General features: G+C 60.7%; 1 protein-coding gene across 3 annotated transcripts in view; it reads right to left on the bottom strand.

Annotated features, from left to right (window-relative positions):
- The window catches only part of BAIAP2 (BAR/IMD domain containing adaptor protein 2), a 73917-nt gene that overhangs the window by 717 nt on the left and 49092 nt on the right, over positions 1-24108 (bottom strand). Inside the window, exons 7-14 of one of the 3 annotated variants that reach the window (XM_063080267.1) lie at positions 14292-14444; positions 11476-11700; positions 11078-11279; positions 10302-10503; positions 9194-9262; positions 8527-8689; positions 6543-6577; positions 3953-4000 (exon numbers count right to left, since the gene is read on the bottom strand). In XM_063080267.1, coding sequence (XP_062936337.1) covers positions 3973-4000; positions 6543-6577; positions 8527-8689; positions 9194-9262; positions 10302-10503; positions 11078-11279; positions 11476-11700; positions 14292-14444 — 1077 coding nt within the window. In that variant the 3' untranslated portion in view covers positions 3953-3972. Of the gene's footprint in view, positions 1-3952; positions 4001-5803; positions 6156-6542; positions 6578-8526; positions 8690-9193; positions 9263-10301; positions 10504-11077; positions 11280-11475; positions 11701-14291; positions 14445-24108 lie in introns of those variants that run through there. The other 2 variants (XM_063080266.1, XM_063080265.1) reach the window with 2 other exon arrangements.

The raw sequence follows: 24108 nt of genomic DNA, 5'->3' as shown, positions 1-24108 counted from the left end.
AAGCAAGACCAAGGAGCACCGAGCCCCTTTGTGAGGACTGGTCTGTTGAGACACAGAGACAGCCCCGCAACCACACCAGCCCAGCCCAGGCATGCAGGGCGTCCGACAGAGGCACACTTCAGACACGCGGAACACGGCATGAGGCGCACGCACACTGCACCCGTAGCCCCTGCAGAGGCCTGACTGCCCCCTTGGCTGTGAAGCCCTCCCCTGTGTCCCTGGGGCCACAGCTGAGGCACAGACAGGACTGGAGACAGGAAGCTGAAATGGAACAAGATGAGCACAGATGGGGGCAGTGCCTGCCTGGTCCTTGGGAAGCCTCTTCTCGGAGTCCCTGCCAGGCTCAGGAGGACCCCCACCCAGGGCGGGACAGCACAGGACGGGGTGTCAGCACAAATGGCACGTAGACACAGAGACTCGGCAGCAGCAGGACTGAGCTCCAATTGAGCGGTGTGGCTCTGGAGCCGTTACCTGGAGCAAGGTCACCTCTGGCACAGCAGGGTCCCAGGAGGGCGGGAGCTCTGTCCAGTGTGCCCAGCAGGAGGCACACGGGTGGGGCGTGCCCCTGTGTTTTTCTGAGAACTTTGCGTTTTCTAAAAAACTGAAACACCTCAGACTGTGAGTGTTCGAAAGGATAAGATATGGAGAGGAGACTGATGGACCAGTGGATGGCATTTAACTCCCAAGTGATGTCTGAGTGTCCTGCAACACGAACACCATTTGTTAGAGTGTGACGCCCTGGGATCAGAGGCCACTGTCCACTCCGCCGTGGAGCCTCAGGCTCTGCTCAGTCCTGGGCTTCTCTTTGGCTTTGGTCTGGGCAGGTGAGCTTCACCCCTCACATGCTGGCTAGCCAGGGGCTGTCTGGGGGTCCAACAGTAAGGATTCTGCTGACTGGTGATGTCTCCCTCCAGCAGGCCCAGGGCGGCCCGGGCCCTGCCAGCTCACTCTGCTTAGAGTCCAGCTCCTAGAGAGGGCTCCAGGACCCGAATCTGTCCCCACACCAGGATCAGGAGATTAGAAATGGGCACATTTTTCTATTCAGAGTCTGGGACACAGCAGAGGAGAGAGCAGTCCTGTCCCCTGGGACTGGAAAAAGGTTCAGGCCAGAGCTGAGGGCTGAATGGCCAAGTGAGTGAAAACACGTCTTACTCCCGTCCTGGCTCACACTGAGTTCTCATTAAAACCACACTGGCAGTCAGGACCTCAGGGGGTGCCTCAGGGACACAAAAGTCCCCCCACCTGAGAGGATCTCTGTCCTCCAACCACGTTTGTCTCCTCCTCAAAACGGGACCATCTGAGGTCATGGAGCGGTCTACACTGTGAGGTTCTGAGCCGTCAGGGCTAAGGCCGCACATGCTGTGCCACACCTGAGCTCGCGGGGAAGACATGGCAGCAGGCAGGGCCCCGGGGATACCCCACCCAAGGCTCGCTGAGAGCGCAGGCCCACACTGAGAGGGACAGCTGGGTGTCTGTACCACCTTCTGGAACAGTCTGTGAAAGAAAGTGCTCATGGGCTACCTGCGGCACCTGTGGGACCCCTGGGTGGGGCTGGGGTCTAACACGGAGGTGACAGAACACGGCAACTTCTGGAGCCTGATGCCACTGCAGAGCCTCAGTATGGTAGGGGGAGCCTGTGTGCCACACAGCAGATCCTCCAGCAGGGACACACTCAGGGCCCAGCTTCCTTCTCAACACACCATCAGGCAGGCAGCCGGCAGCAAACCACCAAGAAACAGACCCAGTGCGACTTGTGCTGGCAAAGGAACCAGCAAGACACTACCCAGAGCGGGAGAACCCTGGGGACAGAGCCGGCTCTGAGCGTCACGCTGCAGGAGGTCCAGTGTTCCCCAGGAGCCACCCTGTCAGAGGTCCCCGAGAACGGGTGCAGGAGTGGCCATGGCTTCCACGTGTGGGAAGCCGTGTACTTCCAGGGGGTTGGGTAGGCTACAGGTGTGGCTGGGGCAGGCAGGAGCAGGGCGCCCCTGCCAGGGAGTGGCTGCCAGAGGAGCCTTGTGTGGGCTGGGGGGCTGGTGTGCCCCCTGCCCCACAGCAGCACTTGCGGACCCTATGACCAGACATGGTGCATCACAGGGGTCCTGTCCCCACTGCTCCTGCGAACCCCACATCCTGGAAAAGTCAACTCCCTGCAGCTGACAGCTTCCTTCTCCTGCCGTATAAACTTAAGAGCACTGCAGGCTTGCGGGAATAATCTACGATCTGAACCAACGACCTGATAAGCAGCAGCATAGTTCTGAGAACAAACCACCTCATCACATGGCACGTCTCGATCGCTACGGCGACCCCCGAGCAGAGGAGCGGGAGCCGGGAGCAGCTCCCACTCACTTCCCTCTCCCCACGTGGGCGGTCTTCCCGGGTCTTCAGCGCCTCCGCCCTTCTGGAGTTGAGTCAGAGGGGGGGCGCTCGGGCCTCTGCGGACCAGGATGGGGGTGCTCGCCCCTCTATTCCCATTCCGAGACCCCCTCCCAGGGCCCAGCTCAGGGCAAAGCATGGCAGGTGGTGGAGAGAGAATCCCTCGACCAACCACAGATAGCCTTTGACACCCGCTCCCAGGTCAGGACAGGCAGACTGTGTGGCCAGGAAACTGGTCCATGGTACTGTGATGTGGAGCCAGGGCTGCACTCCCACCCCCGCATGCCCTGACACCCCACCTCACAATGCCCCGTCTCTGCCCCACACCAATGGGTGTGATCCTGGGCAGAGGCTTCAGCCTTCCCGGGCCTCCCACGGGTGAGGACGGCAGGGCCCCAGTCAGCTCAGGGACCTTGGGGGCAGCAAGGTGGGGCGTGTGGGCAGGCCTCCCCAACAGCACATCTCAGAGAAGGAAGATGGAAGCAGGAAAAAAGGTGGTGGGCCCAGGGCCCACCAGGGGCATTTCCAGTCTGTCCCCAAATTTCAGTACCATTTCTCTACAGAACGTTCCAGAATTCATGCTGCCCCTCACCAACATCAACAACAAAAGGCACCAAGATCAGAGAGAGAGTCCAAAATCTGCCTGAGTGCTCTGGCTGCTGTAGGCTGGAACACACTGCTGTGACCACTGGGGAGGGGAGTGACCAGTGTCCTTGTGCAGGAGGAAGGCACTGGCTTCACAAGACAAACCGCCCAGTCCTCTAGGGGAGGAGGGTGGCAGCAGGAAGCCCCATGCGTGGAGTGGGGACAGATGGGCGGCAGTACCCACCTGACTAGCTGTCTGTTGGGGCTGGCGTCACCAGGACTAAGGGAAGGGACTGTCACCAGAAAGGGAGTGGGAGGAGGCAGGTGATGCGCCCCCCACTTGGGCGGGGGCTGCCTCTGGGACACCTGGCACAGCATCTTGGGACCACATGGGGCAGAGGAGAGGGGTCAGACTGGGCAGGGGAGCAGTGGAACCCCTATATCCACCTGTCCCCAGCAGAGCCAATGTGCGTTCCAGCGTCTCCAGGACACTGACTCCCAGCCCCCTACTGGGCTGTAATGCTCACCAGTTCAGCAGCCTGCCAGACCAGGGTGCGACCCCGCCCCCCAAAGGGTCAGTACGAGAAGGGACACACACCCAGAGAAGCCAAAGTTAGGCGCTGCATGGTCAGGTGGGAGAGGCCTGGCCTGCAGCTGCATACCAGGGCCACCCTTTGACTGTGGCCAAAGCACCAGCAAGGGCAGCAGAGAACTGGACAGAGGACCAGGGCCAGACCCACACCCAGCAGCGAGGGGAGCAGACAGAACCGAGACCTACAGCTTCCAGATGGAAGGAAGGAAACCCACGAGCCCAAGGAAGGGCCCCTGTGGAAGCGAAGGCCCAGAGCCCAGAGCAGGGCAGGCTCAGCAGACCCCCGGGCCCTGCCAGGCAGCCGGCCCCTCCCCACCCAGGCTGCCTTGGCTGAGACCAGAGGGTCTGTCCAGAGCTGTTGGAGGTGCAGAGGGACGGCACAAGAAAACCAGGGCAACTTACTAACTCTAGTCAGGGGCAGCTCAAAATCTGGCCGCTTCCACATCGGTGCTGCAAGGAAACACAAGGCTCGGTTGGTAGATGGGCACAGGTCGGGGTGGGGTCTGAGGACTCCACGGGGATGCAGAGGCCCAACAGAAGACAGAGGTACTGGTGGATCAGTGCAGGCTGTCAGGTGGAAACCTTGAGCCTGTGAGCACATGAACCAGCTGCAGGCAGAGCTGGGGCTCCTGGCCCTGGAGGGCACCTGCAGGTCCCACCTTGCTCTGTGAGGCTGGGTGAGCTAGGAGGTGGCACCGAGGGCTTGTGCTGGTGTGGGCAGGTATCCCTGCTCTCTCTGTAGCCTGCACGGAGCCCACAAGGCCCTGCTCTGTCAGCCAGGTGGCGGGCCACCCCGGACGCCCATCAGAGTCAGCAGTGAAGGCCAGGGTGATGGCACCCAACTGGGCTGGCATGGTCTCTAAGCCTAGGCTACTCCAGCAGGTGACCCCGAGGAGCTCTGCAGGGAAGGGACCCGCAGGCACCCACAGCCTGGCACAGCCCTCACGACCGACACATGCTGGGAACTGCAAGGAGGCTCCAAACCCAACTCAATGCAATAAATAAAACTTTTATTCAAACAATTAACTGCAGTACAGGGCACAATTCAGATTTTTTTTAAAAAAAGGAAAGGAAAAAGGAAAAAAATATTTTCAGCTCTTTACATCTTCGTACAAGTTTTGCGGTTTTGCGTCTACATTCATCCACTGAGCATGGAATCCCCTGGATTTGAGATCTTTTAGCAAAGTCGCAACACCGACACAGAAGGCTCTCTTTACGTGGGTCCCGGTTCTGGCTTGTTTTCCTTAAATGGGGAACAGGCTCTGCTGTGTCTTGAGCCGCTTTTCTCTCAGAAACACCACCAGCCATGTCCCATCCCCAGGCAGGTGTGCGGGAGGGTTTTGCTAAATCACATTAGAAAAAGGAGCGTTCACAGCTTCACAGACGGGCTCCCGCTGCGGGCAGGCTCAGCTGGGCTGTGCTCTTCAGTGTGTGAAGAGACAATACCAGTAGCCACTGAGTCCAGTGTGTTTGTTTCTAAAGTCACCAAGACACACAAAAAGACGAGAGCGTTTAGGAAGAACGGGGCAGGGACTGCCTGCTTCCCCGGGCAGGAGCCGTGGGGGGCACTGTGCCCAAAGCTGCCCTTCCTGGGACCAGCCTCGCTGGGCGGGCTGCACACACCCTGCCCCATGCAGCCAGGTGGCCACAGGCGGCCGACTCCCTCCCTTACAAGGCTGGTTAAAGAAACGATTTCCAAAACACGTGGGGTAGGGGTGCTCTCTTGAGGTCTTTGGAATGTCCGTGTGCGGCCGGGCAGTGCCTGCGCCTGACCCCCGTGCCCGCCAGCTCACTGCGGGAGGTGATAGGCCCTGCTGCTTGACGCCGTGCCCTCTGGTCGGCGCACACCTGTCCGCAGTGTCCACGGAGGAAAGCAGCCCTCAGGGGCCCGGCCTGCTGGGCCACGCTGGGCCGGGCCGTGGCCTCCCTCACAGGAGCAGCCGGCTTCCTCAGGAGGCCCCCTGGCTCGGCACAGGTCCCCTTTCTTGGTGCGGCCCTTGGAAGGTGCCTGGGGTGGCGGGGGCCCCGGGTGAGCCTCCATGGCCCCAAGCCTGGCCGTGCTGGTGGCCACCAGCGCCGGGGAGTCGATGCAAGCTAACAGTACGAACACCGGAGTCCATGCATGTGTTTTTGTTTTCCAGGAAAAAAAAAGTCCTTTTTCCTGTTTTTCGTCTTTTGTTTTTTGGTTTTTTTTTTTTAAGATTTTTCTTTTTCTTCAAACTTTAGACCTGGCTCGTGGCGAGCCTTATAAAAGGGGAGGGTGTCGCGAACGCCGCAGTGCGGGCCGGGGCACCACTGCGCTGCCCGGGCCGGCGGCCCCTGCCTGGCAGTCTCCGCTCGAAAGGCCGGGCGCGCGGGGGTGGGGGCGTGTAAACACGGGGAGGGGGTGGATGGAGCAGCACCATGGACCCTGGGGGATCACAGAGTCTGGGGTCACCAACCAAAAGGCGGGGGAGGCGGTGGAGAAGAACCACCCAAGAACAAACTGCCGAGCGCTGAGGAGGGAAACTGAGGGAGACGCGTGGGGGAGGAGCGGAAGCTCTTCTGAGCAGCAGCTGCCCGTGGTCAGCGTCCTCACACTGTGGACACCAGCGTGCCGCTGCCGCTGTGAAACAAAGCAGACAGCTGCCCGGCTGCTCACCAGCTGCCCGGCCACAGGCTGCCCACCGCCCAGCAGTGCCGGGTCAGCCAGCCCGCCCAGGCCCCTGGCCCTCGAGGGGGCAGATGGGGAAGCCGGGACTTCTGAGCAGCTGAGCCCAGATGGGGGCCAAGGAGGCAGCGAAGTAGAGGTCAGAGGCAGCAGGCCCCCTCCCCTTCCCTGCCCTTGCCCACTGGCGGTGGACGGGGCAGGCCTGGGCTCCAGGAAAGAAGAGCAGGGCCAGGCTGGGCTCCCAAAGGAAGCCTTGGACGTCCCAAGAGAGGAAACCTGTCCCCGACCCAGTCTCTGGTGCACCCACCCATAGTCCCAAGGACAAGTCCAAAGCCCCCTTACCTGCTCACGGACCGCGCCCCGTAGTCATCCAGACCCTGGGGGGCAAAGGCAGAAACAGGTCAGCCTGGGGCCCGGGGTCCTGAGCCAAGCCCCCCCCATCCCTGCCTGGCACCATCCATATGCATAAAACCTGCTCCCTGGGGGTTTCAGACCAGGCTCCCTGGGAAGGCTGCCCCTACCCCCACCTCGTGCCACCTTTCCACCCCACAGCAGTCAGGGGCCTCTCTGGAGCCCTTGGGTCCTGTGGTGATGCGGTGACCTCCCAAACAACTGGGACACCTGCTTGTCTGGCCAGTGTCTGACCATGGACTGTGAGTTAACTCTCGAGCACATACAGGACTGACCACCTAACAACTGCCCCCAGTCCACCTCTCTCACGGTGGGTGGGGTCCCCTGAGCACCTGCAGGTCCTGGCGCAGGAGGACGGGGACAGGTGAGGTCAGGGCTACTTGGCAGTCTCGGGGCAGGTGAGGTACCTCCCGAGAGCCAGGACCTCAAACCAGGATAGCCTGGGTGGGGGAGGGCTCAAAGGGGGCCGACAGGTGTGCGGCTGGAGGGGGAGAGATATGGGGAGAGTAGCTGTGGACCTGCCTCGCTCAAGCCTGGGCTGGCCCCTGGGCCACACGTCCCCAAGCCCTGAGACTCCAGCTGCAGCTTCCTAGACACACGTGGCGAACAGAGCACTGGCCCTAGGAAGGCACTGCTGCCCAGGAGAGGAAGACCTGGCACGCAGCTGGGGCTGGCTGTGGACGGCTGTGTGTCCCTGCCAGCCTGACCTGGCCCTGGGGGCATCAGTGAGTGTGGGGACCCCCTCCTTGGCTCTGCTAGCACTAAAACCCAACCCAGAGGCATCTCCCTGGCCAAAGACTGCCCCCCCACCGCAGGCAGGATCGCCTCACCCTGCTGCCCACGTGTTGACAGCTCTGGGCACCAGCTCCAGTCTCGCCTTCTCTGGAAGTTTCTAGGCAAGGACCCCAGCCCCACCACTGCAGTCTGGCCCTTCTTGTGTTCATGCTGCTGAAACCACAGGCTCCCCTGGAAACAGTTCCTCTGGGGCACCTCTGTGGCTGGGGAAGCCTTGTCTCGGGGGAAAGGCCATTCAGGGCGATTGCTGGACAGAACAGTGCCTGTCTATGGTGACCTCCCACAGGCCCAGCTCACACTGTCACCCAGACTTCCCAAATCTCGGAAAAAGGTGGGTGGTCTTCTCCCTCTATGTCCTGCCTGCGGCCTGCTCCTGGAGGCTGGAGTCTGGAGCAGAGCTGCTGGCCCGTTCCTGACCTCAAGGCTAGAGCAGACTTGGATGTTGGCTGAGGAGCTCCAGGCTGACAGAGACCTCCACCTCTCAGCCCCGAGCCTCCCTGGACAGAGCCAGGTGGGGCCTGGCAAGCTCTTTTTCACACTCAAAGCCCAGCCTGGGCACCAAGAGTGCCACATGCTCAGGGGCCTGCCCAGGACCCACACTAGGGCCCCAAACCCAGGCCTCGATCCTCTCTCTGCCTCTGGCCTCTCAGTACTGACCCGACCCCCCAGGGTCACATCCCAAGACCCTGAGCAGGGTGCTCACGTCCCCACTTGGGCCTGACTAAGAGAGCCCTACAGCTCTTGGGGAAGGGGCTCTTGGAAAGCAAGTCCTCCCTGACCCCCAGGCTCCACCCAAGGCCCAGACGCAGCACCTGGGGGAAGGGCAGTGAGCAGACCATGGCCAGCAGAGGGCTGCGTGTGGCACCGGTCAGCCCACAGGCAGGTGCCTGCGGACAAAGGGAGCCCGACAGGTGGGGCAGGTGCCCAGCAGTAACCCACAAGGTAACTGCGAGAGGCACGTGGACACAAGTCCCTGAGCACTGAGCCCTTACCAGGCCTGTCTGACAAAGACCCAGACACTACCCAGCGCCAGGTGCCTGGCCCCTCCATGGAGGTCCCAACATGGGCTGCAGGCCAAGCCTGCCACCACCTGGCACCTCCTGCCGCCCATCCCACTCACCTGGGCGAAGGCAGGCACGGCCACGCTATAGGGCCTCTGCTTGAAGGTGCTGGCCGCCTGGGCGGGGAAGGCCCGGGAGGACGTAGCGTAGTCGGGCGGCGGCACAGCCAGGTCCTCCTTGTCCAGCAGGTTGCCGGTGCTGCTGCTCTTTCCCTGCTGCAGGCTGTAGGGACGCGGCTCAGAGCGCCACCCTCGATCCAGGCCCTCCCCACCCAGGAAGTCCCACCCAAGTGCTGAAGTACCCTGGGGGGCCCACCTTCCGTGTCCCCACAGTGGCTCAGCCCCGCAGAGGGTTTGGCGGGGAGCCACGCTGACCCACTGCCCACTCAGCCTGGCCCCCTCCCTCCTTGCGGCTGGCCACCCTGAACTGCGCCTGAAGAGGCACTGGGTGGACACTGTAGAAGTGGCTGGGCTTGAGAGCCCGCTGGCAGCCCTCTGGGGGCTGTGAGTCCTACAGCAATCCCCAGCCCTCGCAGCAGCTACTCTCCCCAGCAGGGTCAGCAGTGACTCTCCCAGGGCCAGGAGAAGCTGGAAGACCAGTGAGACGGCAGGATTGGGCAATGGGGGTGAACCCTTCACCTAGATAGGTGGTCCCACAAGGCCCCCCACCTTGCAGAGCACTCCCTGCCCATCCTACCCCAGCACTGGGGGCCACTGACGCTCTCACCTCATGTGCAACCTGTCACTACCGTCGCTGTCCAGGACGCGGGTGTAGGAGAAGGGAAACCAGCCCCGCCTGCAAGGGAGGCCCAGGAGAGGCCCTGCTCAGCTCTGCGGTCCCCAGGTGGGCACTGAGCGGCACCCCACCCCTGCCAACAGCCATCCTACCCCAAGCCCCACCCACTCCCCAGCCCGGCTGCACTGTCAGTGGAGGGAACACGTGCAGGCGCTTCAGGGAGACCAGGGACCCCAACCCTGACCTGGGCGTGTGCTCAGCTCTAAGGACGAGGTGGCTCGAGCTGCCCCTGTCCTGGTGGCTTGACCTGACTGCAAGACTGGGGGGCGGGGGCCTTGGCAGGGCTCCAGCAGAGCTGCTGCTCCTGAACAGAGCTGGTCCCTGCCACGCAGCCCCCAGCCGCCACGCTGAGCCATAGCACCAAAACCACTGGAAGGTTTTGCTCCTCAGAGACCCCTACCCCTCGCCCCCTCCGCAGGGCAGCGGCTGCCTTGAAGCCAGAGCAAAGCTCAGTTCACACCACCCCGTCCTGTGAAGCGGGAAGAGATGCCAGGGTGACTCTGCTAAGAGGATGATGTCCCCACCTTGCCAAGACACACCCAGACAAGGACGGGGGCCTGGGGAGGGGCAGCCCTCGATCCACATAGTGCCCAGGCTGGGTGAGAACAGGGTGTTCTGCACCAGGAATTCAATTAAGCTGCAAAGATGTGGCCCACATGACTTGAGAATGTGACCCAGAACTCCAACTCAGGGACAAGCGGGAGAGCCACAGGGTGGCACAGAGGTCACAGGGTCTCAGGCTGTCCAAGCCCTGCACTGCCACCTGCTAACTATGGGAAGCCACACGCCCCATGGCAGGGAAGTGTTGGGGGTGCCGCGGTACATATCTGTGCAGAATGTGGGCCCTGTGCCAAACTGAGGGGTGCACAAGACGGCGAGCCGAAGGAGCTCCTGTGCTGTGGGAAGGCTCGCGTGGACCCTGCGTGTCCTCACTACCTGGCTTTTCTATGGTGAGAACCCATGACTCAGGTCACCAGTTTAGGGAAGGAACTGAGAAGCACCAGCACGCCTGAGCACCACTGGCCTGAAGGGCACTCACATCTTGGTCTTCTCACTCTCGCCATAGTGCCAGCCGTCACGGGCCTCAGGCACCAGCAGGGTGATGAGGTCACCCTCCTTGAAGCTCAGCAGGGTGCTGTTGTCCCCAGCCGCGTGAGAGAAAATGGCCTTCACCCGCATACGGCCATTGCGCTCCAGGCCGGCCGCCATGGAGCTCGAGCGGGGCAGAGTCTTGTTCTCGGCTGCCGGGAGGGACAATGGGACGGATGTGAGGGGCCCGTCCCCAGCGAATGGGGAAACAGAGCCCAGGGTGGAGGCTGGGAGCCCAGCTTCAGGTGCTGCCAATGGCACAGATTGGCCTAGATAAGACTAGAGGAGCTGTCCCCAACTAACGGAAGGTCTCCCCAGCACTGCCTGTCCACTCCTGATCCGGCAACGAGTGAGCCTGTGCCCTGTGGCCCGTGCATGGATGGCCCCGCTGCTTGCCACAGACATAATAGGAGAGGCAGAACTGAGCTTGGGAGTACAGGCTGTAAGTCCCCACAGGGCTGCACACACACACACACACACACACTGCACACATGTATGCACGCGCACATGTGAAAGCACACCCACACAACATACCCACATGCATGCACATGTACATACATGCACACTGCCCTCAGGCACATGCACACATGCAAAAACGCACACATGTGCACACACACACTCATGAGTCCCGGGGTCTCCTGGACCTCTACTTTCAGATGGCATTACTGTGGGACCTCGGGAGGCATATCTGGGGACCCCAGCCCAGCACCCCAGCAGAACCCTTACTGGTGGCATAGCTGTTTTTCGGGGTCACGCTCTTGCGCACGGGGAGTGTGTTGGAATACGAGTCACTCAGCTTGCTCTGAGACTGTGGGGGAGACAGGGACTTGGGCTGGGCAGCCTTGGGGTCAGCCCAGGGGTTGTAGTCCTCGCTGTCCGGGCCTGCGACGCCGTTCATGATGGGTGTGTTCTCCTGCGCAGACATCCGCTGCAGAGGGGGGAGGTGGGGCAGGGTGTTGCTGGGGGCCACCAGGCAAGGCCAGGCGGGGAGCGTACCCTTTGCCCTGCAGCAGGGACCTGGGTTTGGCACACTGGGCCTGCCCCTTGGAGAACGAGCTGCCAACCCAACCCGCTGCAAAGGGGGCATCCTCCCACATAAAGCTTTCTAGATGCCAAAGACTCACCCCCACAAATGGTGCCAGTTCAGGAGGTACCGGAAGGGGCTTGGCTCCCGGAATGGGGTCTGAGATGACCAGGTTGGACTTGGAGGCCGACAGGGCACTGGGGAGGATGGAGCCATTGCTGTTGGCCATCTGCTGCATCAGCTGGACAGCACGGTCCGGAATCTTGTTGGGGTCGGCGCAGGCCTGCTGCCACAGCGGCAGCTTCTGGGCCAGCAGCTCCTTGCCCTGAAGTGGAGGAAGCAGGACAGAGTCAGGGCCAGCCGCGGACTCCCACAGCTGGGCACAGCGTAAGCAACACCCCTGTACCCCGACTCCCTGCTTTGTAAATAAAGTTTTACTGGAACACAGCCACGTGCATTTATTCAGGGACCATCTGTGGCTGCTCTCATGCTGCAATGACAAAAACTGCCAGAGACGGAGACTGCATGGCCCACAACGCCAAACACATTTACTATCTGCTGAGCCCTGGTTTAGATCGGCGGTAGAGGAGCGAGTCTGGGCTTTGAACAAAAAAGGCAGCAGTGGTGAGGGAAGCATGTCACAGGGAACAGCACCAGTGTGGTCGGTCCCAGGGTCAGCATGCACCTCCCTACAGGGGACACATGCCCAAGGACGCTGGCCTCATGGCAGCATGGCCCCCATGCTGCGGGGGGTAGCACCAGCTGCCTCGTTGTGAGCCTGTACAGGCAGATGCAGCCCAGACAGCCATGAGCCCATGCCACTTCCACCCTGAGATCCCTGCAGGTCACCTCAGAGTAGGTCCAGACCCAGGCCCCAGGGAGCACCCAGTCGCCCCACTGCTGAGGACAGCCCCAGGAGGGCTCTGCCCTTATGCCCTAGTCCCCAGCCAGGGGGCTTGCCCAAGTGGGCTTGTGGGCGGTGTGCCTCTCCCAGACATGCCTGGGGGATATGCAGGGTGCTGGGGAGCCCGGCTGCCATCCCCTGCATGTGCACATCCCACATCCCTTCCCGGGAGACAGCAGGGCTCTCAGGAGCAGCTGGCTTTCCTGCCGTCCATCCTGTGCTTTCCCTCCCTGGCTCCGGCACAGGCCCGGAGTCCGCTAGAGGGCGCACCCACCTGCCGCAGAGCTCAGTGCACAGGTGGGAGGCTGTGCCCGCATTCCCACTACGCTCCCTTGGCAGGACGCTGGGGCAGGGCACCTTGACACCAGCCAGCACTCCTAGCATGGTGTGCCCCCGCCACAGGGGATGCAGGTGCTAATATCCCTGCCCTCACCTTACATCTGCCCACAGCACCAGAGCAGGCCCAGGCCGGACGAACAGAGGAGCCTCTCCAGAGTGGGAGGGACACTTGCCTCCTTGGTAGCCCAGGCTGTGGAGACCAACGCTGTGGTTCCAGACCATGCATGACAGCACGTGTGAGAGTGGAGGCGGGCCAGTGTTGATGCGTACCCTGCTGGTCTGAATAACCCTTTGCTTAAGAAGGACTCGGATATTCTGGAACGTCCCGGGGGCACAATCTGATCCCCCCCAGCTCTTGCTGTGGACTATAGATAAATGAGGCCCCACTGACCTGCCTGTTCCCAGCAAAGGATTCTGTCTTCTGAGCCTCACCTGCCCTCAGGGCAGCACCTGCTCCTGACCCCACTTTTCAGAGGAGCCCGTAGCTGTCTTAGTTAAGTGAAGGCAGAATCCCCTACCCCACCCCCAGGAGCTGTCAAGCTGCGGGACCAGTAGGAAACACGGGGTTCAGGATCTGTGATGGGGGCCCATGGTGGCACAGAGGCTGCGAGCCAGGAGGGGCCCTCACCAGCCTGTGGGCAGGAAGCCCTCTCAGGGCTCATGAGGGCAGCAGGATATAGCTGGGCACCACTGAGCCCCACCTGGGAACCTCAGTGGCTAGTGGGTGCAGGGACCAGTGGGGGTGATGAGGGCACAGAGAGCCCAGGAGACCCCAAGGAGTACCACGTGGCAAGGTCTGCGTCCCAGGGAGGCCCTTCTGGAGCCATGGGGAGAGGACAGCCTGAGAGCTGGGGAGCCAGTGTGCTGGGCAGGGCCCAGGGCTGCCCAGGACCTGAGGGACCGGCTGAGGGGTGTCAGGGATGCACCCTCCCAGGGCTGGGTTTGGGGACGGGTGAGTGGTGGCATTCTCCCAGCTCCATGGGGCTCAAGGGCAGCGTCCCAGTGCCCAGGAGAGTGGCTGGGGATCAACTCACATTTCTGAGGGGTGAAGCAGGCATGGATGGGGTGGGGTGAAGCTGGGAGCCCTCAGCCCTGCAATCCAGCAGAACCGTGAGCCCAGAGGCCACATCCCAGGACTCTGGTTTGAGGGGAGCCACCAGGAGGGGCAGGTGAAGGCACACAGCAAGGCTGCCTGGAAGCCAGCGGGGAGACCCCAGACCCAAAGGAGCGCGAGCACCTCCACAGCCTTCCAGCAGACCAGGCCTCAGTGAGACGCAGACACTGGGGCAAAGATCCCAAAGACCCATCCTCTAGGCCCTCCCTGGGCAGGCTGCTGGTACAACTGCTATCAAAACCACACCGGGCAATTTTTTTCTTTCTCTTTTTTGGCTGCTGGCTGGTACAGGGATCAGACCCTGGAACTGGGTGTTATCAGCACCAGCTCTAACCAGCTAAGCTAACTGGCCAGGCCTTGCCCAGTAACTTCGAATGTGAGCCATCAAAATGCCCACACCTTGAGCTGGTGGTCCTCTTTCTGGGACTGTATCCCCAAGAAAACCCAAAATGCATGGAGACATTCATCTAGCACTGCTTGCTCCAGAGCTTGAGACCAGACACTGGCTGCCGCACTCCCGGGCCGGCTCCCGCGCGCACACGGCCTGGCCGCACCTCACCTTGGAGTGGTAGGCGGCAGAGTTCTTGGCCACGGCACACTGCTTCTCCACCAGGAAGCAGAACCTCCTGCGCTCCTCAGTGAGGGCAGTCTTGTAGCCGTCGGACACATAGCTCTCCAGCTCCCCTTGCTTGTTGCTGATGGCGTCGATGTACTGGTGGGGAAGGAGAGAGACGGAGACACGTGTGAGGTCCAGCTCGGGACAGCCCCATGGATTTAGTTAAACAACACATTCCTTCCTGCAGAGTGGAGACTGCAAACAGAATGGCGTTCTGGGACCACTCAGGAGAGGCCTCATGACCTCGTCCCATGTGGCTGAAGGTCCTGCCTCTAGCAGGAGGGTGCGGGTAGAGGGGTCAGGCTCACTTTTGGGATTGCAGGCTAGGCCCTCCATATGGCCACGGCCATGGCCCAAGTAGATGCTTCCAGAGCCTCTACACCTCAGTTTGAGCATAAGACGCAGGAGAGTTAGTTGGGGGCACTGGCTGAGGAGACCTGGGTGAGCCTTCTGATAGAGAGGAGACCCCGAGGTCACCTCACTTCTGCTACCTCCTAGCTCTGGGTAAGTGGGGAGCGGGGCTGGTCCAAGACTTTGAAGACTGTTTTCTGAATGACCACAGGCCAAGGTGAGAGCCTGAGAAATAAGTTTGCAGAGCACATGGGGAGCCCAGCAAAGAGCCAGGATGACTGCTGGTGCAGAGTCACACTGGTTGAAACAGAACGTGCTTGGCTGAGGGACCCACAAAGAACGAGGACTGAAAAGTGACCCAGACTGCTGACCTGCCGCCTCAGAGCTCCCTGAGTGCTTAACCCCTTGCAAGAGGCAACGATGCGCCCAGGACAAACATGGCGCCTCTGGAAACCCCCTCAACTCTCACAGGTGCCCTGAGCTCAGGAAGTTCAGATGGTCAGGCCAGACTCTGGAACCCAGGAGAAGCCAGCAGGTGCACCCCACTCCCAGATCCAGAGGTCCAGCCCCTGTGTAGGCCTCAATAGGCACAGATCTGGCTGTCATTGGTGATGGCTATCACGTTCCTGCCCCTCTGTGCTTCCTGGTGGACACACAGCCCACCCAAGAAGAGTTCCTGCACAAACAACCCAAAAATGAAATCTGAGTCTCAATCTGACCAAGCCTCCAGACCCGACTACCAACTTCAAACCTAGCAGGATGAGGGACGCATCACAAACGGCACAGACACAGAGGAGTCTAATCATAGAGATGGAAAGTGGGATGGTGGGTGCCAGGGGCTGGGGGAGGCGGATGAGGAGCTGGTGTTTAATGGGGACAGATTTCCAGTCTGGGAAGATGGAAAGGTTCTGGAGATGGACGGAGGTGACAGCTGCATGACAATGTGAATGTACCTAAAGCCAGTGACCTGTGCACTTAAGAATGGTTAGAACGGTAGTTGTATTAGTTATGTGCATTTTACCACAATTGAAAAAGTCTCATAAAAACAGTACAAGCAAACCCAGATGGAGAAAGGCCCGGCTGAAGGAGGAAGTCTTTCAGACGCGTCATGGCACGCGGGGAACGGGAGTGGGGGGCTTGGGGGAAAGAGGACAGGAGGGAGAAGGGGGGTAACTACCGGCAGGGTGGGGACTGCCACCCCTCCCTGAGGCCATAACTACTGGCCCCACCCACCGGGGGCCCATGGGTGCTGGGCTTAGCCATGTGACTCCCACTAGCCCACAGGATGTGGGGGCAAGTGATCACTTGATCGTGACAGTCCCAGACAGGGTTTTGCCCCCATCCCCCGCCACCGCCCTGTCTCATGGGACAAGTGTGTCCCCCCAACCCCACTGCCCCCTCCATGACCCTGGTTGGCGGATTATGGTGGTGGCCTGGTGCGGACCCAGCACTGCCCACGGTTCCTGATTTCAACAACATAAAAGGACCTCGACAGTCAACTGGGGAAGCTCCACCTGGGCCCTTTATGTTGACTGAGTCATAGCTGGATCACTCGGGGTGGGGGGTGAGTGAGGATTTGGGTAAAACCCTTGATGCTGGGGGGGATGGGATCCTTCTCTGGTTTTGTAGATTGAAAACTTTCCTTCACAAAATGCCAAGGAAACTGGGTAGCCGGCAAGGGTGAGACAGGAGCACCCCAGAGGCAGACCCCCAGACCCTTCCCTGATGCATCTGCAGGGAGCCGGCTTCTCGTCTGCCAGGAAGATCTTTTAGGTCTCTTCCTGTCTCACCTCTCCTCTTGTGCCCACCCTCTTTGGGCTGGACCCCCACCCGGCCTGGAGCAGACTGTCCACTCAGGGCACAGACCCCTAATCCACCAGGATCGCTGTTCAGAATGTTTGTAGAATCTGTTCTTGAGAAGGCCTGTTTACCAGCAGGGGGCAGGCCATGCCTGCGAGGGGGTGGCCTCCCCCGCCTGACTCACCAGCCTCCCCCACCAGGGAGCTCTGACTCAGCGTGGGTGGGCGGTGCTGGGTGGGTGGGCGGGAGACTGGGAGGGGGGCACAGAACAGGCTGTTTTCTTGCAGCCTCCCCATGCAGGTCTGGGGGGGGGCGCAGAGACGAGGACCAGCCAGAGCGAGCCACACTGTCCCCAAGGCCAGGGCCTGTCCAGCCCTGTCACCAAACATGGGACCCCACCCTCCCTCTGCTCTTGCTGACCACCCCACCTTCCCAAGCTGAACTCCAGCCCCTCCCCTCTGGGAGGGCATCTTAAATGAGCCACAAAGTAGGCGTCTGTCTACCCCCACCCCTTAATCAAGGCCCCAGCTTCAATGAATAGGCCTTGGCCCTCCTGAATAGCCTCAGGGCCTGGCCACTGGCTCTGCCTGAATGGAGCGCAGGAAGGCACTTGGAGAGGGAGAAATCTGGACACAGGTGAGAGGCCCTTCAGGGCAGCTGGAGCAGTGTCTGTGGCCCCTCCCTGTCCCCACCCCTTGCAGCACAGCACTCCAGGTACTTTTCCTCTGGTTATGCAACGTGTGCCTGCCAAGGCCTCCTGCCCGTGAGCCTCCTGCTCCAGGGAGTAGGGAGGGAGCCAGTCAGATTCAGGGGCACCCCTGGGGGCCGTGGAGGGCATGGCCAGGCTGTGAGTGGGGGGACTCCTCCTGCTGCATGTGGCAGCCATGGAAGAGGCGCCTGGCCCAGCCGTGCTCTGGCTTTGGTGCTGGCTCCTCTCCAACCTTGAGGATAGCAGGGCATGCTCAGAGAGATGGAGGTCTGTGCTCAAAGAGGGGGCTAGAGATGAACATCCCCATGCCCCTGCGCCATTCCCAAAGCAACACCCAGTAGCAGCCTGAAGCTCCTGGGGGGCCCCACACTCGCTCTGCCCTGTGGATGTCTTTACCCCCAACCCCCGAACTGTCAGGGACTTTGGCGTTGTGGCCTTTAGGCTTCAGCCAGCCTGAGATGAGGGCACCTCCCTGGGTCCCTGACCTCACCTACAGGAGCTGGGCTTGATGCAAGGTTCCTGAGAGACAGGGCTGGGAGATCCCCAATCCACCCCTGTCCTGGGGCCACTACATCCTGCCCTCCCTGGGGACTGCTCTAGTGGTGGCCAAGCCTGGGGGCATGGTGGGTGACTGGGGCCAGGACCACAGGGGGCTCAGCAGGAGATGCTTAGACAAGAGGATTCCAAGCCCTGAGAAAAGGAAGGTGGTGGGGGCTGCCCAGAGCACTGGCCTCCTGCAGGCTGTCCACTGCATGGCCTCTGGAGGAGAAAGCACCACGTGGAACAGTTACCCCGGAACAGCGACGTAAACCAGGACGCGAGGCCCCCTGGGTGTCCTCACCCTCAGAACAGCACCTTCCAAACTGAGGCCCCAGGGGCTGGCCAGCTGCCCACCCTACAGACGGTTTCTGGGTTTTTAGGCTGCGAGGCCTCCTTCACGTCGACGCCCCTGCTCCCTGGAGTGGAGTGTCTGCGAGGGGCCCTGGCCTCGTTAGCAGAGCCTGGCAGCCTCTGTGCTGGGGGAGGAAATGGTTTATTTTTAAGATTTCCACTCACTCGAATAAGCTGGGAACAGCTGAGAGTAGCACAGATCACACCCAGGAACCACGGGAGGTGGGGGAGCACAACTGCAGGGGCTGCAGGAGCCCCCAGTGTCTCCCCACAAATCCCAACTCTGGGGGGCCGGCAGGAGAGATACTCCCTGAGCACACGGCCTGGATGGACAGCCCAGGCAGGGACTGCCAGGCCCCGGGGAAGAGCCCACATCTCTGCAGTGCGTCCTGAGCGGGTGAGCTGCTCTGAGCCCCTGGCACAAGCACAGGGCTGCAGCAGAGCCCTAGTCGGCGAGTGACACGTGGCTGCCCCTTCTGTCTAGGAACCACAGCTGACTTTCCTGACCTCCTTTTCCAGGACGCTAACTCCTTACGGAGACAGGCCACAACTTCACTAGGCAGACCCTGGAAATCTAGGCCAAATGAGGATCTTCACCCCACAAGGGGAATGTTGGGGAGTGGGTGGACACAGAGAGGAGATTTGAGCCTTCTGCAAAGTATAGAGGCCAGAACGCAGCCGTGGCCCATGCCATTCAAGCGTGGCAGCAGGCCATTTCACATGGCACCCAGCCCGTCCCCGCCCACCACTGCCTGTGCGTGCTCCTTGCTTTCCTGGGTGCCATGGCGACGTGCTATGGAAACGCCCAGCTGAGAGCATTTAAGACCCACAAAACGCTCCCACTTGGTCACCCTGGGCGGCACAGCCCTGTGCTCTGAAGACAAAAGTGATCCCAACATATCTCCTCCCTCTCCAGAGCAAGCAGTGACTCAGAGTGGGGGAGGGGCATTCTAGAATCATCCAAAGCTGCTTTGGTTTCCCTCAACCCAGATGGCTGTGGTGGCTTTCTCATAAACCTTGAACCTCGCGCTACGCCCTAGGTCCCCTGCAGCTCATGAATAAGAACCTAATTCCCGGCCTTCAGCTCTCACCTCTAGAAGCAGTTACTCCAAGCAGCCAGCCAGGAACCCTATCAGCTGTGATGTGCAGGAGGCAGCAAGGCTCGGACACCCAGATTGCATGTAACCACGGGCACCTGCTGGCTGCAGCCAACAGCCTCCCTGCCGACCAGGCCTTCCAGTCTGCAGGACCCAACACACAGAGCGGCTGGATTACAGGCATGATGGGGCCATGGCAGGTAGTTCAAAGAAATGGAGGACCCTTAAATTTCATCCTAAACACGAGAGTGCAGAGCCAGTCTCAGGCCATGCCCTCTGTGGCCAGGGCCTGAGGCACACCTGGCCTTTCTTGAAAAGAATGTCCACATGAGGACAGCAGGCAGTGTCGCACCTCTGTGGCAGGCTTTCCAGGATTAACGAGCCCCAGGGGACCCCGTTTTCCTGGGAAAGGAGCCCAGGCTTCCACCAGATGGACAAGGGTTGAGGTCCATAAGCCACAGGCACCCACTGCCCCATGCCCCACCCATGCCAGCACTCTGCACACTGAGACGTAGGATAGCGTGTGGCCATGTCACCCGACATAGCGGCTGACCACGCTGAGAAGCTGGAGGCCCACCGACCAAACCGTCCACAAGGGTGTGGGGGCAGGCAAGGTGGGATGCTCAGCAGGGCACAGTCCCCGCCCCCAGCCGTCCTGTCCCCAGGCTGCCTAGGAGGGCTTTGACTGACTTTACTCCAGGGAGAGACACTGGCAAGGTGGGTTTGTCACAGGCTGCCTTCAGCTCTTAAGAGCTCTGCTAAGACAAGAACAGGCTCGACCGCCCCGCCGCCATCAAACTCCAGGCCGCTGCTGCAACCAGGACCAGCCTCTGCTATTATCTCTTTTGAAGATCTAAACTATAGTTACTTTGTCTCTGCTTTGTTAATTACACCCCTTTAAATAGAGTTTCTCCCCTTTCTCAGAGGGCAATCTGGTGTTCAGGCCTTCTGGAACAGGCAGACCCAGCCAGGGAGAGGCACCTGACCTGTGTCTCCGTGTTACAGAAACAGCAACAGGGCTGCTTCCCCCTGGGCTGAAGGGCGGCCCGCGCGCCTGCGCCCCATGGCCTTCTGGAACAGCACCCCTGCCTGGGTTGTGGGACAGCCCCTCCCTCCCCCAGGCCAGCCCGTGTCGCCCATGTTGCCTCAGAACGGTGACAGCTGAGGGCTGGCCTGGGCAGGACACCTGGCTCTCCACACAGCACCCCAGCCCAGGATAGCCCCAGGTGGGGTGGGTGGAGGGCAGGGCTGCCCAAGAACACCCCTGCGGGCCAAGCAGGGACATTCTGGGGTTTTCACTCCCTAGGCTTGGGGCCATCAGGTCCTGCCCCTCCCAAGGTGATTCTGAGCAGGGGCCGGGTGCCCCACGCCGGCTCCCAGCCCGCCCACCCGCCTCCAGCTGCTTCTTTCTGGGCTGTCACGTGGGCCTTTGGGGTCTCAGTCGCCCCTCCCTCAGTACCCATGACACGCCCAGCACACACTGTGAAGGCTGGCGTGATGGATGGGTGTCCTCATGGTCACGGTGCCCCTCGGCCCCAGCACCCACGATGCTCCACTCCAGAGAGTGAGAGCCCAGAAGGGTGTCAGTGATGTAGCCAAGTCACACAGCGAGAAAGAAAAAATGTCGCATTCAACCTCCTGCTTGTGTTCAGTCTGGTTCTAATAAGAGCTGGGCTGGGGGTGGGTCAAATGTGACAAAAATAAGAACAGGAGAAACCCGTCCCAAGCCCTGCGAGGTTTACAGGAGGGAGAACGTGTACACACTGTGTGCCTGCGTGGGGACCATGGAGACAATGGCCGGGCGAGGAAGGGGCCCCTGCAGAGGCGTGAACGGCCACGGGCACCCAGGCAGAGGACAGGAGTGGCCGGCCCGGGGTCGGAGCCATGACTCTCGGTAGGCGACTAGGAGCAGAGCTGCCCTTGGCACAGTGGAAGGACCCCCCTCTCCGGCGATGGAACCAGCATGGCCATGAGCAGCCGGATCCGCAGGCCCTCCTGCCTCTCAGCAGCCGGGTGCAGCTGGCTTCAGTGGGCAGGGGCTCCCCTCTGCCGCACGAAGCCCCTCACACCCACAAGCCAGCCCAGGGAATGGGGTGGACCACCTGGCTCCCCAGCCCCTCCCTTCTGCCCTGGGTGCCATCTGCAGGGTAGGGCACGTGGACATGTCCCTTCCCCACACCCTGAGGTGGGCCTGGGCTGGACTCTGCTCTGAGGCCCATCGTGGCTTTCACTTCCCATGTCCCTGCGAGCCCCACTGGGACAGCTGCACCCTCCATACTGAGGAGGAGCTGGGCGAAGCCTGTGCCTGCACACGCCAGACACATGGTTCGTCCTCCCCCTGTGTCCCAGGAGAACGTCCCTCCATGCTGCACGCAGATGGGCATCTCCGTCAGTGCCTGGCCTGCGAACGCTGCAGCGACTGGACGTCTGGGGAGTGAAGGGCCACGTTGGGCCATGAGGGTGTTCCTGAAAGTCCCCGTCCTAGTTAATGCCCCAAATGCTTCTCTGCTCCTATTCCTTGACCTATAACTAAAATTAACTCCTCTCAAAGAAATCCCAAAACACATTCTCAATTATGGGCAGGTCTTGAAAATGGCAGGCTCCGCAGCTCAGCCCCGCTCACAGGAAGCTGTCAATGACAGAGGGGCGATGCTCCTGGTCTGCCTCCCTCTCTGGGGGAGGGTCTCATCAACCTCACGCCCTCATGCAGCACCACCTCCACCCCCTCTGACACCCAGTGCATGGTGACCACCACTCTGGGCACGGCCTGTCCTCAGTCTAGCTGGGACCTGGCCACTGTTGCAGGTGGATGAGCCACAAGCAGTGCCCGGAGGCAGAGAGGCTATAGGAAAGGGCAGCAGGCGGTGGGGGCCTCTGCCAGGTCCACACCCCTGGAGAGTGTGGAGCTGTCCTCCCACTCCCACCCCCAGCAAGCTGCATGGGCTCAGCCCCGATGCCAGGCAGCTCACAGCTCTCCCCTGCACATCCCATTGACAAGAGCCCCGCGGGCGCTCTGCACATACACAGCTCGAGAGCATGGGGCAAGGGCTGAAGCTAGCGTGGGCTCCAGAAGTACACAGGTGAGCCCTGCAACAGATTCTCAAAACAAACCACCCACCTCTCAGGGCACTGAGGGGAACCCATGTCTGACAACTGCATTTTAGAGCCTCTCATCCTCAGACTGAGGTGGCCTGGCACATGTGGCCCCCTCTGCTCCAACGAGTGCAGCAAGAGCAACTAGTGTCGGGGCACAGACTTGGGCACAGCTCGAGGACCCCAAGCTGGGGCTCCCTAACCAGCCTCCACCTGCACACGCTGCCCACTAGGCAGGAGCTGCACGGCTCTGGTCTGCCAGGGGAGAATATGCAGAGTTGGAGAGTCTCCAGAGGGAAAGGGAAAGGTCCCCGTGTGCAGGAGCGACCTGGGAACGTCCGCATATCAGCCCCATGCACCCCTGGCCTGAGATGAGATTCGGGCCACTTCCAGCAGTCCAGTTATCTCCTGGTCAGCTCAAGGAAGTAACCCCAGGAGCTCAAACAGGCCAGAATCCTGCCCTACCCTAGTCACAGTGTGTGGGCATGTCCACCTCTCCTAGCCCTTCTGCAGGGTTGGGGACAACTGCAAAGTCACCGGTGGCCCCCATAGGGCACACATCAAAGCCACAGTTCAAGAGATCACAGCACGCAGGCCTAGTGGCTGCAATGTCCTGAGGGTCCAGCCAAGGCAGGGCTCTTCAGAGCAGCACCATGAGCTACAATCTGGCTGGAGACCCCCAGCAGCCTCCAGGGCAGGTGGCTACTGGGCCAGCATGCAGAACAGCTGGAAGCCATCAGCTGCCTTAAGAAATGAAAGAGTCTTGCTCTTCCTCATGGAAAGTGACTCAAACAAGCCATTGCCCTGTGACGACCAGGACCTGGGATGTCTTCCCTGCAAGACAACAGTGTCTGCGAGTCTGGCCTGGAGGAGTGTGACTATACATGGAGGAGTTTGGTCTGCACAGAGGGGCGTGGCTGTGCATGGAGGGGCGGGGACAGCCAGCTCAGCTCACCTGCCCTTCAGAAGGGGACGGAAGGTGCTGCAGAACTGAAACTGCCGAGGGCCCTGCCCAGGCCCAGCAGCCACACCCCAAAGCAGAAGTCAGGGCCTGGCCCCTGGCCAGATTTGCAAGGCAAAGAGAACCCGCAAGAAGAGCCCCAGGAGGGCTGGGAAGTCCAGCAAGACTGCTGGGTAGGTGCTCATACTCACCCCAGGACAGTGCCCAGCCTGCCTCCCGCCCAGCTCAGGGGGACCTGTGAGCAGCTGTACACTAACTCTGAACCCATCCCCTTAAGCTCAGACATGGGGCTAGGGACCCCAACGGTGCCCCACCCTGGCCCCTTGGGCGTCTATGCCACTGGAGAGCAAAACGTGCTGGTCAGTGGCTCACTCCACCTCCCACGCTCAAAACGTTTTTTTGAAACAATTCAGCACTTATTGGCTATTAAATAAAAATTATAGGAAACCATTGTTTTGGACTAAGTTCCTAGCCTAGGCACCAAAAGACCAGACTAAAAGTCAAAATGGAGTCACACGCCTGCTAAGTTCCAGTCACTGACCTTCCGAGAAGTCAGGAGAAAGACAACAGCCAATCTCCCAAACGGGCCAGTTTAAATCTTCAACAGCTATGCTAATAAGTGGTCCCTGCTTTAATCCTCACACAGACGGCCTGAAGTAGGCTGAGGTGGACCGGTCAGTCATTTCCTACCACTGTCTCCCCGCGCCCACCTCACCAGGAAAGTAACTCTGAAAGGCCAATCCGCTTTTTTTTTTGGACCAGTAAGGGGATCACGACCCTTGGCACGGTGTTGTCAGCACCACGCTCAGCCAGCGAGCGCACCAGCCATCCCTATATAGGATCCGAACCCGTGGCCTT

This window comes from Cynocephalus volans, chromosome 16, assembly GCF_027409185.1.
Source record: "Cynocephalus volans isolate mCynVol1 chromosome 16, mCynVol1.pri, whole genome shotgun sequence".
NCBI classification, from domain to species: Eukaryota; Metazoa; Chordata; class Mammalia; order Dermoptera; family Cynocephalidae; genus Cynocephalus; species Cynocephalus volans.
Note: the sequence above shows the minus strand (reverse complement) of the source record. Positions and strands in the feature narration are given on the sequence as shown.